The 18,754-nt window shown below is 43.2% G+C and overlaps 1 protein-coding gene across 1 annotated transcript in view; it reads right to left on the reverse strand.

The window, feature by feature from the left end:
* LOC137627261 (mutS protein homolog 5-like) overlaps window positions 1-18,754 on the reverse strand; it is a 134,018-nt gene that overhangs the window by 57,726 nt on the left and 57,538 nt on the right. Inside the window, exon 9 of the mRNA XM_068358341.1 lies at window positions 9,861-10,008. Coding sequence (XP_068214442.1) covers window positions 9,861-10,008 — 148 coding nt within the window. The remainder of the gene's footprint in view (window positions 1-9,860; window positions 10,009-18,754) is intronic.

The following is an 18,754-nucleotide window of genomic DNA, read 5'->3' on the forward strand; positions in this document are numbered from 1 at the left end:
GGGGCACCGCGGTCATAGTAACTGTGGGATGTTGTTGAGCAGGCCGAGGGGGAAGTCTAGACTTCTTCGTCTTCCTTTTAGGTTGGGGACCCGCATCCGGGGAAGACTTCCTCTTTGAAGAGATGCCCCACTTCTGGAGAAGGTTCCTATTCTCCGTGATGGCTTTCTAGATTACCTCTTTGACTACTTCGTTCGGGAAGAGGTCTCTACCCCAGATGTTAGAAGATATCAGCTTCCTGGGTTCACGTTTCACTGTTGCAGCAGCAAACACGAACTCTCTACAGACTCTCCTAGCCTTCATGAAAGCATACAGGTCCTTTACTAGGGTGGCCATATGCATTTTGGCCAGGACCATGAGCATGTCTGGGGTACTTCGTTGGCTTGCACACATCTCTATGCAGTTTTGTAGGGATAAAGAGGCCACAAGTCTCTCCTTCGTCTTTTGTTCCTTGCACAAGAGGAAGTCAGAATGTGGAGGATTTATTTTTTTTTTATTTTTATTTTTTTTTTTTGCCAAATCCTGAGAGAGAGAGAGAGAGAGAGAGAGAGAGAGAGAGAGAGAGAGAGAGAGAGAGAGAGAGAGAGAGAGAGGTAGTTAGTGTATCGATTGTTTGTGGTGAGAAAGACTGTTGGTATAAATGAGAATATCTTGGGTGAATGCTTATTTTGATTTTGACTGCAGCTAGAGGCTGGTGTGAATGCTGGATTATATTTATTATTCTTTATTACCAGCGTGGAAGTGTTCATTGGTTTTCTGAGTAAGTACAGTTTTGTTTATATTTGCTTGTCGTGATTGTGAATGATAGGAACAATTTATTATTTATCTTTGATTATAGTGCGATAGTCCAGTTAGTTAGGAGTGTTCGTAAGTGTTTTTCTTTTTTCATTTTTCAGGCCGTAATTCCTCCTTTGGAGAGATTAAATTGATTTTGAATGACGATCTTTAGTTGCTGACCTGGCCTGTAATCGATTATACTTAGACTGCTCTTGTGGATTGACCGACTGTAGATGACCTGGATTGTGTTCAAGAACCGGATTTGATTGTGCTTTTGTATTTCGATTGACGATGATGATGATGATGAGGATAACGCGCACAACCCAAACCAACTAATACATATGTGTACTGATATTTAACAGTGATCCGGTTGCTGCAGAGTTGTGGTTTTAGGCTTTTAATGACTGTTGGCCCTTGTGTGGACAAAGTGGTCCACACATAAACAAATATTGGTGTTGGTGTGACGTTTAATTTCAAGTTTGTTAGGGTTTTTTTTGGGGGGGGGTTTATATGAATGGTGTTTTGGTTCTTATATATATATATATAGTGTTAAGTTTTGATTAGTTTTAAGTGTTTATTTTGATTGCGGATAGTTTATGATTTATTTTAGTTTAAGAAATATAGTTTTAAGGATATGTTTTGTTTCAATTTTCCTTCTGTCCAAGAGTCCAGTTGATAAAGTAAGGGAAAGTTTGTGTTGTGGGACAATTGTCAATAGGTGTGATTCAGGGTGTGGGGCTTGTTCTTGCAACATCCCGCCACATTATTTTGGCGCCCGAACAGGGACTGCCGAGGTGGGATTGGAAGCTGGACTGTTGGACAAAGGAGTGAATTAGGATTAGGAATTAGATATAAGGTTGATGAAAAATGGAGGAGCAATTAAGGGTTTTGAAGGAGGAATTGCGGCTGAGTAAGGAGCGTGAGGAGAGGTTGCTAGTAGAGAATGAGAGGTTGAACTGTGAGAATGAAGAGATGCAAAAGAAACTGAGGGAAATTCAGGGGACTGTAGAGAGAGTGGAAGAGGGTGTTGAGATGAGGATGCGAGAGAATGAAGAACGAATGGAGAAACGATTGGAAGCTATGATGGGGCAAGTAATGGGAATGATGAAAACTTTCATGGGTGAAGGAGCAGTCGGAGGAGTGGCCTCTGCTACGGGTAAAGGGTTGCTGGTGGAAGAGAAGGTTAAGGTAGGTGATAATGGCAAAGGAAGTGATAGTGATAGTAATAGTAATAGTGATAGTGAGATTGAAGATAAGGGAATTAAGCATAGTAAGGATGAACAGAAATATGATAGGAAGAATGAGAAGAAATGTAAAAGTGATGTGAAGAAAGAGAAGAAAAAGTGTCAGGATGATAGCAAGGATAATCGTGAATGGGTGGAAGTGGTAAGTAAGAAAAAGGGTAAGAAGGGAATGATTAAGGATAGGAATTTAAGTGTTGAAGTGGATTCATTATATTCAAATGAGGAAGAAGGTAACAAGGGAGTAGGCAGTGATGATATCAGTGAGAATGAACGTGATGTGTGTAAGACTGTGTTTATGAGAGAGGTACCTCGGCGTGAAAGTTTCAATGAGCATAGCAGTAGGGATGTATATGATTTTTTTAGGGAGTATGAGAAGTATTGTCAGGATAAGTATGGTGATAGTAAGAGAGTTTGGGCTAGGGAGTTAGGAGAATATTTGACTGGGTATTTATTGACGATGTATGGTGTTATAATGAGTGTAGAGGATGTTGATTATGAAAGTGTGAAAAAGAGAATAATTGAGCAGGTGAAACGTATGAAAGGGAGTGTTAGGTATAAGCATAAGAATGATTTTGATGAGGCACGGATGAATGTAGGAGAAGCGATATCGATGTATGTATGTAGGTTAGAAACGTTAGCTAGGAAGAAGTATGGGGATGAAGGCAGAAATGAGAATAAGGAATTAATGAAGAAGTTTTTGGCTACTGTACCTGAGAATGTTGCTGAGTTTATTAATTTGAAACGGAAGGAGAAAATGAGGTGGACGAAAGAAAGACTGACATGGAATGATATTTTAGAGAGAGTTGAGGATTACGAGTTGGATAGGTGTATGAAAGAAAGCAAATCTGTAAGTGTAAGAACTGGAATGGAGGAAAGTGTGCCAGAATTTGTTAGTTTTAAAGATGCTGTTATGAGAGGACCGATGAGGGTAGCTGATAGTGTAGTAGATAGGAGTGTTAGGGCGAGTAATGTGGGAATACCTGTAAGGACAAAGGAAGGGTTTAGGCAAGGGAATCAGGTTTGGAGGGATAGGAGTGCTAGTGCGCAGCAAGGTAGGCCAGGTAGTTGTATCCGTGAAGAGAAGTGTTATAGATGTGGGAAAGTAGGACATAAGAAGAATGAGTGTATATGGGCTCTAGGTGCTTGTTTTGGATGTGGTGAGGTAGAGCATAGAATTAGCGAGTGCAAGAAAGAGAAAGGCGTAAAATGTTATCGGTGTGGTATGACTGGGCACATAGCGAGTGGATGTCGTAGTAATCGTATGAATGTGATTTGTGGTAAGGATGGTCATTATGCTAGAATGTGCAAGGAGCCGCGGGGTAAGTGTACTGAATGTGGTGCAGATGGGCATGTAGCTAGAGTATGTAGGAGGAAGGGATTAAGTCAGCCAGGATGTTCGGGAAACTAGAGTGTAAGAGGGTTCAGCTGGGTGAGTCCTCCTGTGTGTGTGGAAGGAATAGGATCAATGTTTGTGAGAATGGGATGAATAATTGGTTGAAAATGAGCAAGTATGAATCTAGTATGCATGAGAAGTTAGGGCTGGAAAATAAACAATTAGTGTTAGTTGAATATAGGAAAAAGAGGCATTTGAAAGTTTAAGGTGAGGAGAAAGTGCAAGGGAAATTTATAGGTATAGGTAAGAATACGAATAAGTATGACAAGGGTGTATATGTGCAAGTGAGTGTGGAAGATAAATGTATTAATAAAGATGAAACGTGGCTGAGTATGAATGATACTTATAGTGCGTTTGGCTTTTCGTTAGATGATGTAAAAGAAAGAATGAATAACGCAAGAGTGAGAGATAGGAGAATGATAAGTAGCATGAATGAATCTTTTGCTAAAGTTTAGAATGTTTTTTGATGAAATGGATGAACTGTTTACAGAAATGAGTGTAATTTTAGGGCCAGATGAGAACGAGGTAGATATGATTGTACAAGATATATTAGATGATAGAGATTTAGATAGGAATAGTGATAATGTAGTGAATGATTGTGATAAGGAAGAAGTGAATGAGAGTATATGGAGGCCCAGTTACTCGGAGTAGAGGTCCCGTTCCCGACTGCTACTGGGTAATGAAAAAAATACTGTAAGTGGTTGTGTGAAAATATAGTAGGATTTGGCAAAGTAAGTGGGGAAAGGAAGAGAGAGAGAGAGAGAGAGAGAGAGAGAGAGAGAGAGAGAGAGAGAGAGAGAGAGAGAGAGAGAGAGAGAGAGAGAGAGAGTGTATCGATTGTTTGTGGTGAGAAAGACTGTTGGTATAAATGAGATTGTTTGTTTATGTTTTTAGTTAGGTTACGACAGTGGTGAATGTCTTGGGTGAATGCTTATTTTGATTTTGACTGCAGCTAGAGGCTGGTGTGAATGCAGGATTATATTTATTATTCTTTATTACCAGCGTGGAAGTGTTCATTGATTTTCTGAGTAAGTACAGTTTTGTTTATATTTGCTTGTTGTGATTGTGAATGATAGGAACAATTTATTATTTATCTTTGATTATAGTGCGATAGTTCAGTTAGTTAGGAGTGTTTGTAAGTGTTTTTCTTTTTTCATTTTTCAGGCCGTAATTCCTCCTTTGGAGAGATTAAAATGATTTTGAATGACGATCTTTAGTTGCTGACCTGGCCTGTAATCGATTATACTTAGACTGTAGATGACCTGGATTGTGTTCAAGAACCGGATTTGATTGTGCTTTTGTATTTCGATTGACGATGATGATGATGATGATGAGGATAACGCGCACAACCCAAACCAACTAATACATATGTGTACTGATATTTAACAGTGATCCGGTTGCTGCAGAGTTGTGGTTTTAGGCTTTTAATGACTGTTGGCCCTTGTGTGGACAAAGTGGTCCACACATAAACAAATATTGGTGTTGGTGTGATGTTTAATTTTAAGTTTGTTAGGGTTTTTTTGGGGAGTTTATATGAATGGTGTTTTGGTTCTTATATATATATATAGTGTTAAGTTTTGATTAGTTTTAAGTGTTTATTTTGATTGTGGATAGTTTATGATTTATTTTAGTTTAAGAAATATAGTTTTAAGGATATGTTTTGTTTCAATTTTCCTTCTGTCCAAGAGTCCAGTTGATAAAGTAAGGGGAAAGTTTGTGTTGTGGGACAATTGTCAGTAGGTGTGATTCAGGGTGTGGGGCTTATTCTTGAACATCCTGCCACAAGAAAGTTTGGGGAGATTCTCACTACACTGTCGTCCAGCGATGTCAGCGTCCAGTTTCCCTAATGAGAAGGTTAGGTGGATTTCCTTACATTCCTTCTCCTGCATAGGCAAGGCTAATGACAGAGGCCTGCACTCCTCTAGTGCAGGGCATGGTTTGCCTGCCTCCACTGCCTTGGCAACAGATTTAAATGCCTTCAACATAAAGGGGAAGGCTATTGAAGCAGGAGCAAGAAAGGTAGGGTGTTTCTTGCTCAAGGCAGACACTTTCGACACCGAATAGCCCGCCTTTCTCAGGCTACTTGACAAGAGAGCCTGTGCCTTATCGTGGTCGAAAACCATGACCTCCTTCGGTTCCGTCTCCTCTTTTGGCGTTGGTTCATGCTTCAGTCAAATGAAGCAATCAGGGTAAGCGTTTAAGCTTGGCTAAAACTGGATGTCGTCTAAGGGGACAGCTCCCATCTTCTCGGAGATGTAGAGTTTGCCGTTCGAAATCGGCATAAACTCCGCATACCTCCAGGGATTGGTTTTGGAGCAGATCGGGAGGTCTTGGCCTCTGGGTCGCTTGTATGACCCTCGGGAGGCGATAATTGGAGCTTCACGGAGCTCTCTCTCGAATTTCACTTCCCTTGCATCACCTCGTTTGCGAATGTTCTCCATTAAATCCGTAAGATGGGCCAGTGCCTGGCTCATGTTGTCCAATGGAGGGGTGGAAGGTGAAGACGTCGAAGATAATGGCTCCGGTGCCGGCACAGATGGAAGGAACTCTGACTCAACATCATCATCTTCTTCCAGAGGTAGAGTAGACTCCTCCTCGTGATGATCCTTTAATAGATCCTTTTCAGTGTCCATAGACACTTCCGACATCCTTACCTCCTGGTGGATGTCCATACTTTGCAACGCCTCCCTGACATCAGTCTCGATGGCAATCTGGACGCAGGGAGGTCAGAGTCGTGCTTGGGGCACAACCATTTCACTACCCGCTTTCGGGAACAGCAAGCTACGCATCCTACCGTTAGGTAGGTATGGTCCCGGAGAGTTCTTCTGGAACCCCCTTAACCACTTGCGCAGCTTTTCACATACCGCATCCCTCGACTCCGTTGGGGTCGTCGAAACCTTCGGTCACCAAGGTCCGGCAGATATTGCAGACTTGGGGGTCCCAATATTGCAGGGATTCGGTAATGATGGTGCAGGGGGCATGAGACCTGCACGCTTTGTGACCGTAGAAGTTCCTACTCCTATGGTTGCAGAAGATCGCATCGCATTTCATCTGGGGTTCCTCCTGTAAAGAAAGGAAAATAAAATGAGTATGCAATTGTTTATCTCACATGATAAAGATATGCAAATATTCATATTTTAATCATTATAGCTTAGGATAATAAACTAGAAAGAAATAGGGAAAGACACATACTTATGTATTCCTCCCAGCCAATTGCTGTGACCTTCCCCCAATATTAAAGATATAGAGTTTCCTTTATCAGGGCAACTCAAAAGAGAAGGGTTCTAACTTCTAGGGATAGAAAAAGTGTACACTGCCACTGACCCTTCTAATTATTTAATATTGTGGGGTAAGTATTAACTGATTTCCAATCAGAGTATTGAAGGAATTCTATTCTTTCAATATAGGATTGGTCTCAGCAAAAGACTGTACAAGGGTACACAAAGTATGTTGGAAATTAACTACTGTATAATAAATACTATAGTTTTATGTTTGCAGTATATACTATACTGCAAATATACTGGCTACTGTATAATCATATGCTGTAGTTCACCGGCGTGTTGCCAGCACGGCTAGCACCTGGCGGCACAGTCCGGCCGGCATGTCGCCGGCTGGACTAGAATTTAGAAAAGATACATACTTGTGTATCCCTCCCAGCCAATTGCTGTGACCTCCCCTTCCAATATTAAGACTATAGAGTTTCCTGATCAGGAAAAACTCAAAAGAGAAGGGTTCTAACCTCTAGGGATAGAAAAGTGTACTACCACTGACCCTTCTAAACTATTTAATATTGTAGGGTAAGTTATTAACTGATTTCTAATCAGAGTATTGAAGGAATTCTATTCTTTCAATATAGGATTGGTCTCAGCAAAAGACTGTGCAAGGATACACAAAATATGTTGGAAATTAACTACTGTATAATATATACAATAGTTTTCTATCTGCAGTATATACTATACTGCAAATATACTGGCTATTGTATAATCATATACTGTAGTTCAGCCGGCATCTTGGCGGCAGGTCTAGTACCTAGTGGCACCGGCCCAGCCGACATGCTGCTGGCTGGGTTAGTGCCTGGCGGCACTAGCTGACAGAGAGAGAAAAAGCATGGAGTGAAGGGCTGCCTTATTAAAATGTATGTTTACAATAAATAAGGGTGTAAGTATATAACCTTACTGCCTTCCTCCAGAAAGAGGGTTCAAATGGAAGGGGAGAATGCATCATCCAGGCTTCCATCCAGCCGCAAGACCCGTTGCCGGCATTGCCGGTTTCAGGAATGTGGATGGCAGTCCAAGGGAGGACTGAAGAACCTTCAACAGCAGAAGGGTCTCCCACCAGCAGCCGTCATAGCCGGCACAACCTTCCCAGAGCCTTGTGTCCATAAGGGAAAGACTGAGTGACTAAACAGCTGCCTATGTAGGAGCCTGGCCGGCCCCGCAACACACCCGGCAAGCGGTGAGATTGCAGGACAACAGCCACAGGATTGTGATGGCTAAGTCATCGCTAAAGGACAGAGAGGGGAAGGGAAAAGGGTCCTGTATCAAGTGTAGAAGAAGGTGGCAGGATTGCCGCCACTTCCACACAAGAGTGAAACAATGTTACAGTATCGGCGCCATCCTAGGCGGCAGAAGAATAACTATTCTTCAGCCTAGGGTCTACCAATTCTATCAAGTGTAAAAGAAGGCGGCAGGATTGCCGCCACCTGCACACAAGAGAGAAACAAAGTTTCAGTATCGGCGACATCCTAGGCGGCAGAAGAATACTATTCTTCAGCCTAGGGTCTGCCGACACAGGACTAGTCTTCTAGACCGCAGGGGAGAAGGTGGCGGCATCATACTACCACTTCAGGTGCGGCCTAGGGAGGCTTAGCCTCCTATGCCGGCAGCTGTAAGCTGGCAGGGGAGTGACTACTCACCCTGCTGCTCTGCCGCCGGCAGAAAGACTGAATACTCTGAGGTTCTGTCAAAAACCAAAGCCGGGATCTCGACGGCAAAGGTGGAAGACATAAAACCCTAGCCTAGTCAAGCTGGAGTGAACTACTCTATGGCAAGACCCGATAGGGTTGCCACCTGCGGCGGCACTCAGAGGGAAGGAGGGATTACCCTTAAATCTCCACAGGAGACAAGTATCGAGTTATATAATTCTAGGAGATGTACTGTCTCCCGTTGAATCAATAAAACGATACACGAGGGTAAACGGGGATAATGTCTGAAAGTATACTACAGCACCTAAGCTAGGTAGCCTAGAACAAGACGAGTTCTCAGTTACCTAAATCGCCGAAACTCTAACGTATACGATCAACAAAAGGAAGAGGAAATTATACATGAAATATATATCTTTACTAGTATAATTGTGCCTAAATAGCTTTCATAACTTATTAATGCTATTACAACCGGGAAAGTCGTTCTCTTAGCTAAATAACACATGCATAACGAACGACAGAGCCCATGGCGCTTCCGGTGACAGGCCTAGCTCCTTAACACAATAAATTACTCTAATTTCACTGTGAAGCAGGAGCTAAAAATTATACACAGTGGCAAAAGAGACTGGAGATTGCATATCAAATCCTCTTAAAAGCGATCAAAACGTTAGATCAACAGGGAACACCACTGTGCGAAATCACTACAAAAATAGGAATGAGCGCCATCTTGGATACAGCGCCATCAAGATACTCAATAGTAGTACGGGAGGAAGGGTAACCTTGATAACGGCTCCCCTTCTATTTTTGCCACTCTTCCCCCTCGAAACGAAAACACTATTCAGGGTGAAGATTGCTATGTGTCGTATCGAGATATACGTCCCCTGATATTATGTGATATCCTTAAGAGAAATTTTAAGGATATTCGTGCCAGGAGTTAGAATTCTGGAGACCTAAAGGTTAATTCTCTGGGAATATCACTGTAGCCAAATATCCCTTAGAAAGCTACCTATAGGAACCTTCCATCAGGACGACATGGCTTAAGCCCAAAAAACAGTCATTTCACGTAGATCACAGCATTGTTTTGCGTTTAGTCGATTGGTGAAAAAATACAGTTCATATTAATCAATGTTTTCTTCATAGGTGGTATACACAGAAATGATATAAAGCTCATTTCAAAAGATTATATAATTAACAAGGCTGACAGTGCAGGTATTGAAATGCCTTGTCATATCCAATATATCAAGAAAGAAAATGCTTAGGAGAAAATAAAAAACAATAAAAAAGTCAAGAATTACTAAAGGGAACAGTTTTTAAAGCTATAAAACAACCATATTTTTCGTGATGTTTTGAATTTGAGTATCAAGTCAATTCTTTGAACTCTATTTGAAACAAGACTAAAATAATCTTTTTAGAGTATCACAGATCAAATCCATTGTGAGGCATCTTACCACGGTTTAATGCTAGGGAAAACCACACGAACTGTAAAGCATAAACAATGAAAACATAAATCATAAGAATGAAGGGTACCTCAGCAATGCTCCTAAGGCCCTAGTCATTTGAATCTGTTCTGTGTTGACTTTTCCTCGGACGTAAAATTCTCTCTCTTCCTCCGTCGCCTCTTCGGGCTCACCTGGAAGCTCAAGCGACAACACCCGGCGAAGGCACAGCTCGTACTCTGAAAGGATCATAACCTATTTTGAGCATATTTTCATTGTAAACAAATACTAACTGATAAAAAGAATACTCTTGCACAGAACTTTCAGAATATTCATGCTGAACTCTCAAAAATCGCTTTTTGGGCTTAAGCCATGTCGTGCTGATGGAAGTTCCTTCATTAGTAGCTTCCTAAGTTATATGTGACTACAGTGATATATCCCAGAGAATTTACCGAAGGTATCTAGAATTCTAACTCCTGGAGCGAGTATCCCTTAAATTTCTCCAAGGGATATCGCGTAAGGACGTAACTTGACACATCTCATAGCTATTTACACCCCAAATAGCTTTTCACTTCGAGAGGAAAAGTGGCAAGAGAATAAGAGAGTCGTTCAAGAGGTAAAACTATTCGACTCTCCTAATGTACTGTCAATAGTTCGGTCATCCGCCACCGCCCGGCGCCACCAAACCATTCTTTCGTTTGTAACTTTGCTGACCAGTTTTCCCTGTGTTATCTCGCTATTTTCGAAGCTTTTTCTGCTTGATTATGGATTCCACAGCTTCATCAGCTTCTGGAAAGTTAAGTAATATCTTCGAATTGTGTAAATGTAAGCTCTTGCCAGTTTTGCTTTTCGATTGATATCGTAATTAACGTAACAAGAGCTGTTGCCGGCCGGATGGCGTCATGACGCGATCGTTCTTTTGTTCATTTAGTTAGCAAGAATGATATTCCCGGCATCCTCGCTTTAATAACTTTAGCTATTTAGTATTTTAGCTAGGGATTTTTATATTATGTCATTGTTGTCGTGAATTTGGCTACAATTTCGAGCCTCACGAGTGCTAGGCTTCTAGCCTAGGCACTTTCACACCTCATGCATGATATAACCTTCCTGGTAAAGTTGTATTGAAGCTCAGGCAATATTTTATACAATTAAGATATTACTATTTCCTTTCCTCTTCCATAATAGTATACCAGAGTTACGTAGAACGTTTCTCTAAGCTCTCTAGCTTAATAGCTTTAGTGCTTTAGTATACTTTATATGTCCCCATTACTCTTGTATTGTCTTTAGGAGTAAGATAGATATCATTGCCCCTTTAAGTCAATACTATCTCTATGAGTTATAAGAGTAATCCCTTTCCCTCTGATTAGCCTAGGCTATCCTCAGTTAATTTACTGTAACCTATGGTTGGGTAAATTTTCTGGGGCGTTTCGTTTCCCTCTCCTTTTCTCTGAGCTGGCAACTGAGTAGCTTGTCAGCGTTGAGTTTGGAGTTGGGGACGGGACATCAGAGTAAGTCTGTGTTGGCATCTAGCTGCCTGGATTTATACCGGCAACTGAGTAGCTTATCGGTATTCCAGTAGGGCTAGTTGCTGTTCAGGAGGCTTGCCTCCCTAGATCTCGTAGAGGTTATTGTTGCACAATTTCCTCTTTATGGTCTAGCAGACAGTCCTGTATTGGGGGTTTTAACGGGAGGATAGGTTTCTTCCCTGTTTTGATCCCTGGTACGAGATTCTGTTCTCTTGAGTTCATTTTCGGACGTCCTCTCATTGCCTAACCCAACCTGGGGAATTGACTTCCCCTAGTTGAGGCTTATACGAGGACAGAATCCTTCAGGTTAAGTAATGCCTTAGGGTATTGCTTTACTTATGGACTATTCACCCCTTCCCCGCTATCTCTTTCGTGTTGAATGAGCCAACACCCTTATGGCCGTGGTTCTACATACAGTGGAACCTCTACATCCGAACGTATCTACATCCGAATTTTCCAACATCCGAAGTAAAATTCGAGCAAATTTTTTACTCTACACCCGAATTTTATTTCGACACACGAAGTAAACATTACGCCATTGAGTGTCGAGTGCTCAGTTCTCTGTTCTTGTGTGTATCATGTGGTTGTCCTCTGTTTGGTCTGTTATTAACAGTGCTTATTTTCTTCCTTTTCTCACATTTCCTTTGTGATTTTACCTATAATCATGGTGCCTAAGAAGCTAAGTTTCAGTACAGGAAGAAGGCAATTCTTTCATTAGAATTGAAGCAAGAAATTATAGAAAAACATGAGAGCAGTGTGCATGTGAGTGATACTGTATGGGTAAACAATATGGCCGGAATAGGCCTATGATCTCGAGGATCATCAAGCTGAAGGCAGCCATTAAAGCAAATAACCATCGAAGGGGATCACCATTATTACAAGACATCGTAGCAATACCCTGGAAGAGATAGAGCGCCTTTTATTGATAGGGATAAAGGACAAAGAGATTGTTGGCAACGATCATTTGTGAGAAGGGCCAGCGTGATGAATAGAAAGAAAGAAAAAAGTGAAGCAAAGAAAACCAAGATAGCGTTAACAAGCTCTTTTAAATAAGACTTCTCTCTTTTTCTGTTTCTCTCTAAACATAGCATTAACATGTTCTTTAAATAAAACTCTCTCTCTCTCTCTCTCTCTCTCTCTCTCTCTCTCTCTCTCTCTCTCTCGTTCTTCTTCGCTGTTGTAGTGTTAGATATGTCTACGTCTATTATTTTTTTTCCGAGAGAGAGAGAGAGAGAGAGAGAGAGAGAGAGAGAGAGAGAGAGAGAGAGAGAGAGAGAGATTAAACAAAAATGTGTTTAGAGTACATATGATTTTTAACTGCGTCAACGAGTTGAAAAACAATTAAATGAAATTAAGAAAGTAATAACAGCTAATCTGAATTCCTTTATTAACTAAAACGAATATTGATTCAAACACACTCGTGTGCGTATGCACAAACACACACACACACAGGTGCAAGAATTTTGCTACGCAGTAAGAGAGACGGTCAGGGAGGAGGGAGAGATGGTGACTGCGATAACATACCGTAACTCGTCACTGGAAGTGATGAAAATAAAAAATCAAAAGAAAAAAAATGTGAAAAATATGAAATATAAAAAAAAAAAAATAAGCTTAGTTAGATTAAAATTTCCGTAGTGTAAGTTACGGTATGTTATCGCAGTCACCATCTCTACCTCCTCACCGATCGTGTCTCCTTGTGCGTGTGTGTGTGTGTTTGCGAATACAGTACGCACACGAGTGTGTTTGTATCAATATTTGTTTTAGTTAATAAAAGAATTCAGATTCGCTGATATTGTTTTTTAGTTACATTGAACTGTCTTTCAACTCGTTAACGCTGGTAAATATCATATGTACACAACACATTTTTGTTTAATCTCATTTTTGTTTAATCTCTCTCTCTCTCTCTCTCTCTCTCTCTCTCTCTCTCTCTCTCTCTCTCTCTCTCTCTCTCTCAGAAAAAAAATTAATAGACGTCTCTAACACTAACAGTGAAGAAGAACAGAGAGAGAGAGAGAGAGAGAGAGAGAGAGAGAGAGAGAGAGAGAGAGAGAGAGAGAGAGAGAGAGTATTTATTTAAAGAACATGTTAACACCATGTCTACCTTCTCGCCGATCGTCGTCTCCTCCTGGGTAGCAAATCCTACACCTGCGTTGGCCTGTCTCTAAGGTAAAGTGGCAATAAAGCACATTTTTTATTCATTATTTCTTTATATTTATCTTTTTTACATGCTTCTTTCATATTATGCAGTTATGTTATTGTTATGCGTAATTATGTGTAGCCATTTATTAAGGATTTATTATGGGTTTTTAGGCTGAGGAACGAATTAAATGAATTACCATGTATTCTTATGGGAAAATTCGTTTCGACATCCGAACATTTTCTACATCCGAAGTTGGTTCTGGAACGGATTAAATTCGTATGTAGAGGTTCCACTGTACGCTCCTCTGGATGTCTGTAGACCTGGCATGAGTTTTTCTGTCAGTGCCTGGTTAGGTTACTGACAGATAACCTCATATCTTTGAGTGTTCCTTAGAGTCCTCCCTTGGACTGCCTTCCATATTCCTTGAGATGGGATATGGTTGAGTGGAAGCCCGAATTGATTTCCCTCTTCCACTGGTACACTCTTTCAGGATGTAGACGACATAGCTGATTCTTTGCCGTCTCCTATCCTTACCTTTCTCTCTTACTGTCTATCATGGGCTATAGTCGGCAGTTAACTCTGCCGACAATTTGGGTTGGTTAGGCTACAGTTCGCTGTAATCTCTTACCTTGGACATCGTTGATCGATGGCCTTTGTTGAGTTTGTTAGGCCTGTCTGCCGGCAACTGAGTAGCTTGTCGGCAGCTGGCCAATGCCTTCCACCCATAAGTGTTTATTTAAGAGCCAGCAGTGGTCGGCAGGCCCGGCTGATGCCGGCCTGCTGGCATATGCTGATATGCCCATCATGACGACAATGTCGGCAGGTCGACACTTTATTCATATTTATTTTCGGTGGCTGCCGGCAGGCTTGGTAGACACCTGCCTGCCGGCATTTACCGACCGGCCCTTGTGCCGACAATGTCGGCGGGGCTGGCAGTGTCGGCGGGGCCGGCAGTGTCGGCGGGGCCGGCAGTGTCGGCGGGGCCGGCAGTGTCGGCGGGGCCGGCAGTGTCGGCGGGATCTGCAGTGACGGCGGGGCCGGCAGTGTCGGCGGCATACTGCCGCCGGAAACTGCTGTATCCAGAAAAATATGATAAAATTTTTCCAACCTACAAGTGGTTCTTGAGCAGCCATTTGTGAGACCATCATAGAGAGATGATTCTCTCTTATTTTAATGGTTATGTCAATTAAATTTATCCACTGTATTGAACATTATAAGAGGACGTGTCAAGGAGACATTATATATCTTGGATATTCCCTCTGTTATTTAATTCCTTGTGAATTTTATGGTTCAATACGGGAAGAGGTCATAGCAAATGGCTGGATGGGAAACACAAGTGGGTGTCTTTCTTACTATAGCTTACCCTATCAAAGCTAAATATAATAAATGTATTATGTTGAAATTTGAAAATTTCACAGAAAACTCATTTGCTTTTCTTTTCTTTACAGGAGGAGCATCCCGAGTGCGGGAACAACTTTTGTAGGGTCCGCAGCAAGGACTTCTACGGACATGGCGTGTGTAGATCTCACGCCCGCTGTTCTGTCACCAAAGGGGTCCTCAATTACTGGGACCCGGAGGTATGTACTGTGTGTGACAAGTTGGTTAAGGAGGCTTTTGATGATCAAAAGTCTGCGGAGTCTAGGGGTGCAGCAAGGATTGCGCTGCGGAAATGGGTTAGAGGTTTTCAAAAGAATACCTCGGGCCCATACCTTCCTAATGCTAGGATGAGGGACTGTCTCTTCCCCGGAGCTCGTGACGATTCCATCATTCCTCAGACCAAACCTTCGATCCCCTTGGTGCAACTCCAGGTTCAGAAATCTGGAGATCCTGACGTGGCGGATGCTTTGGAAAGTGTCCACCTGGACGACAATATGTCTGTCGTTTCCGAGGAGACTGAGAAGAATCTCCTCGTAGAAGAGTCAGAACAGGAGGCAGTTGTTCCTCCTACTAACGAGGTTGAGAATGCTGAAGCGGTGTCGGTTTCTTCAGCGGCTGTGGTGGAACCAGCCCCCTCAACCTCTTCGCAACCGCCTCATCTGGAGGCACTTACGACCACCTTGCAATCTCTGATGTCGATTGGTTTCCTCGCGCTTAGCCCCGAAGAAACTAAATGTGAAGGACCTCCCTGTGTTCTCCGATGTTAACCCGTGGAGGTACGCGGAGCACATGCCTATGTCAGCAGTCAATATTTTCCTTTCGGAGAAACTGGGTACCGTCCCAGTGGAGGAGGTAGAGTTCTGGCCCAGCAGGGCATCCTAGCCGGATTGTTATGTCCAGCTCACAACTGAACCGGCATCCAAAGAAGAGACGGAGCCCAAGGAAGTAATTGTCCTTGAGCTCGCTAAAGCACAGGCTTTGTTTTCCACAAAGCTAAAGGAGAGGGCATTCACTAGCTCAAAGGTGCCGGCATTAAGCAAAAAACATCTGTCGTTTATTGCTGACCCTCAACGTGCTCTTCCCTTTATGGATAAAGGGTTTAAAGCAGCTCTGAAGGCCGTGAGGGTAGGAAAGCCCTGCCCCACACTGGAAGAAAGCAAGCCTTTCTCCCTCGCTTTCCCTTCAGATGACAAGGACTGGAAGGACGTTCACGTTACCTTCTCAGTCGGGAAGCTGGACGCCGATATCGCTGGACGTCAGTTCAACGAGGAACTCCCGAAGCTGTCAGTTTCTCTTGAAGAGAGAACATGAGACAAAGGAGCGCTTGGCAGCATCCATGTCTTTACAAACGGGGCTAGAAACGATGGCTAGCATCCAGGATTCTCCAGATATGTATATGGTCTTTGCCAAGGCGCACTTGGCTACGGTTACAAAGGACCTATATAACTTTATCAGAGCCAGGACGGCTTGTCTGTGAAACACGAACCGAGAAAGCTGATAGCTTCTAATATCTGGGGAAAAGACCTCTTTCCTAGTGATGTGGTGAAGGAGGTCGTCGACAAGGCTGCTTCGGAGAATAGGAATCTCCTCTCTAAATGGGGCTTGTCCTCCAAGAGAAAATCTTCCGCTGACAGGGGTCCCCAGCCGAAGAACAAGTCGAAGCGGCCTCGCCTGTCCTCTCAGCCAAGACAGCAACAGCTTCCCATGGCCACGGTGCCCCAGACGGTGGTACAACCTACCACCACCTTTCAACTGGTGCCCCAAACACTGGCGACTCAGTCACCAGTTTTCACCCCAGCTTATGAAAGGCAGTCGGCTTCTTCTAAGCCAAAGTTTAGGGGATCCTTTCGAGGCTCCTCTAGACGCCCCTTCAGAGGAAGAGGCAACAAAGGTGGTCGTGGCCAAGGTGGAAAGTCTTCCACCCAGCACTCAAAGTGAGATGCTGCCGGTAGGAGGGAGACTGCTACACTTTCAGGATCGGTGGACCTTCGATCCTTGGGCCCACAGCCTGATCAAGATAGGACTGGGGTGGGGTTGGACCTCAACTCCACCAAGCTTTCCTCAATTCTTCCAGCCTTCAACCCCAGTTCTGGAAGAATACGTTCAGGAACTACTGGGCAAGAGAGTAATAAAGAAAGCAGAGTCCATCAAATTCCAAGGAAGGCTATTCTGTGTTCCGAAGAAGGATTCAGAAAAGCTCAGAGTCATTCTGGACTTATCACCACTCAACAAGTTCATTGTGAACTACAAGTTCAGAATGCTGACACTTCAGCACATAAGGACCCTTCTGCCCAAAAGGGCATTCGCAGTCTCCATAGACATGACGGACGCGTACTGGCATGTGCCAATCAACCGTCAAGTTTCCCCCTACCTGGGATTCAAGCTCCAGAAAAGAAAATACGTTTTCAGAGTCATGCCTTTTGGTTTGAATATTGCTCCAAGAATATTCACAAAGCTTGCAAATGCAGTTGTTCGACAACTACGCCTAAAAGGGGTTCAGGTGATGGCCTACCTGGAAGACTGGCTGGTGTGGGCAGCATCCAAAGAAGAATGCTTGCAAGCCTCCAGAAAAGTGATCCAATTCCTAGAGTACCTAGGGTTCAAGATCAACCTGAAAAAGTCTCGGCTGTCTCCGGCTCAAAAGTTCCAGTGGTTGGGAATCCACTGGGACTTACAGTCACATTGCCTCTCCTTGCCAAAGGCAAAGAGAAAGGAGATTGCAGGGGCCGTCAAAAATCTGCTTCGGTCATGAAAGATTTCAAGAAGACAACAGGAGAGAGTGTTGGGGTCTCTAAAGTTTGCCTCTTTGACGGACCCACTTTTGAGAGCACAATTAAAATATGCCTCAGGGATCTGGAGAAAATACGCTTACAACGACCGAAGAGATCTACTAAGACCGTTACCAAATCGTCTGCGATCGATTCTCAAGCCATGGTCGAAGACAAAGAACTTAAGAAGGAAAGTATCCTTGCAACCACCTCCTCCTACAGTCACCGTCCACACGGATGCTTCGAAGGAAGGATGGGGGGGGGGGTCATTCTCATCTTTGGAAAGTGCAAGGAATTTGGTCTCCCCTGTTCAAGACCTTCCACATCAATTATCTGGAAGCCATGGCAGTGTTTCTTTCCCTGAAGAAGCTGAAACTTCGCCGATCAATCCACATTCGCCTGGTCCTAGACAGCGAAGTAGTGATGAGATGCATAAATCGTCAAGGTTCAAGATCTCCTCAGTTGAATCAGGTGATAATAGCCATCCTTCATCTGTCCAAGAAGATGAAATGGCACTTATCAGCAGTCCACCTTCAAGGATTCCGCAATGTGACGGCGGACGCTCTATCCAGGTTCGACCCGATAGAGTCCGAATGGTCCCTAGACGCAGGATCATTCTCCTTCATATTGAGCAAAGTCCCAGGATTGCAAGTAGATCTCTTCGCAACGAGCGACAACAAGAAGTTAGCCCGGTACGTAGCCCCGTACGAGGATCCTCTAGCGGAAGCGACGGATGCGATGTTTCTAGATTGGAACAGATGGTCCAGGATCTACCTGTTGTTGAAAGCCCTCGACAAATTGAGATCCTTTCGCGGGAGGGTAGCGATAGTGGCCCACAAGTGGCCAGGCAGTGTCTGGTTTCCATTGATAACAGAACTACGCCTGAAGCTGATCCCGTTGCCGGAACCAATTCTGACTCAGCTAGTACAGAAATCGACTGTCTACGCTTCATCAGAGAAAGCCCAGAACCTTCATCACATGATTTTCTCGCCTTAGCGGTCAAGAAGAGGTTTGGGATTTCCGAAGACAGCATTAATTTCTTAGAAGAAGATAAGTCAAAGTCAACTAGAAGACAATACAAATCTTCCTGGAAGAAATGGGTGGCCTTTGTTAAGGCGAAGAAACCTCAAGAGATTTCTACGGATTTCTGCCTGTCCTTTTTCATCCATCTTCA

This window comes from Palaemon carinicauda, chromosome 2 (genome assembly GCF_036898095.1).
Source record: "Palaemon carinicauda isolate YSFRI2023 chromosome 2, ASM3689809v2, whole genome shotgun sequence".
Classification (NCBI taxonomy): Eukaryota; Metazoa; Arthropoda; class Malacostraca; order Decapoda; family Palaemonidae; genus Palaemon; species Palaemon carinicauda.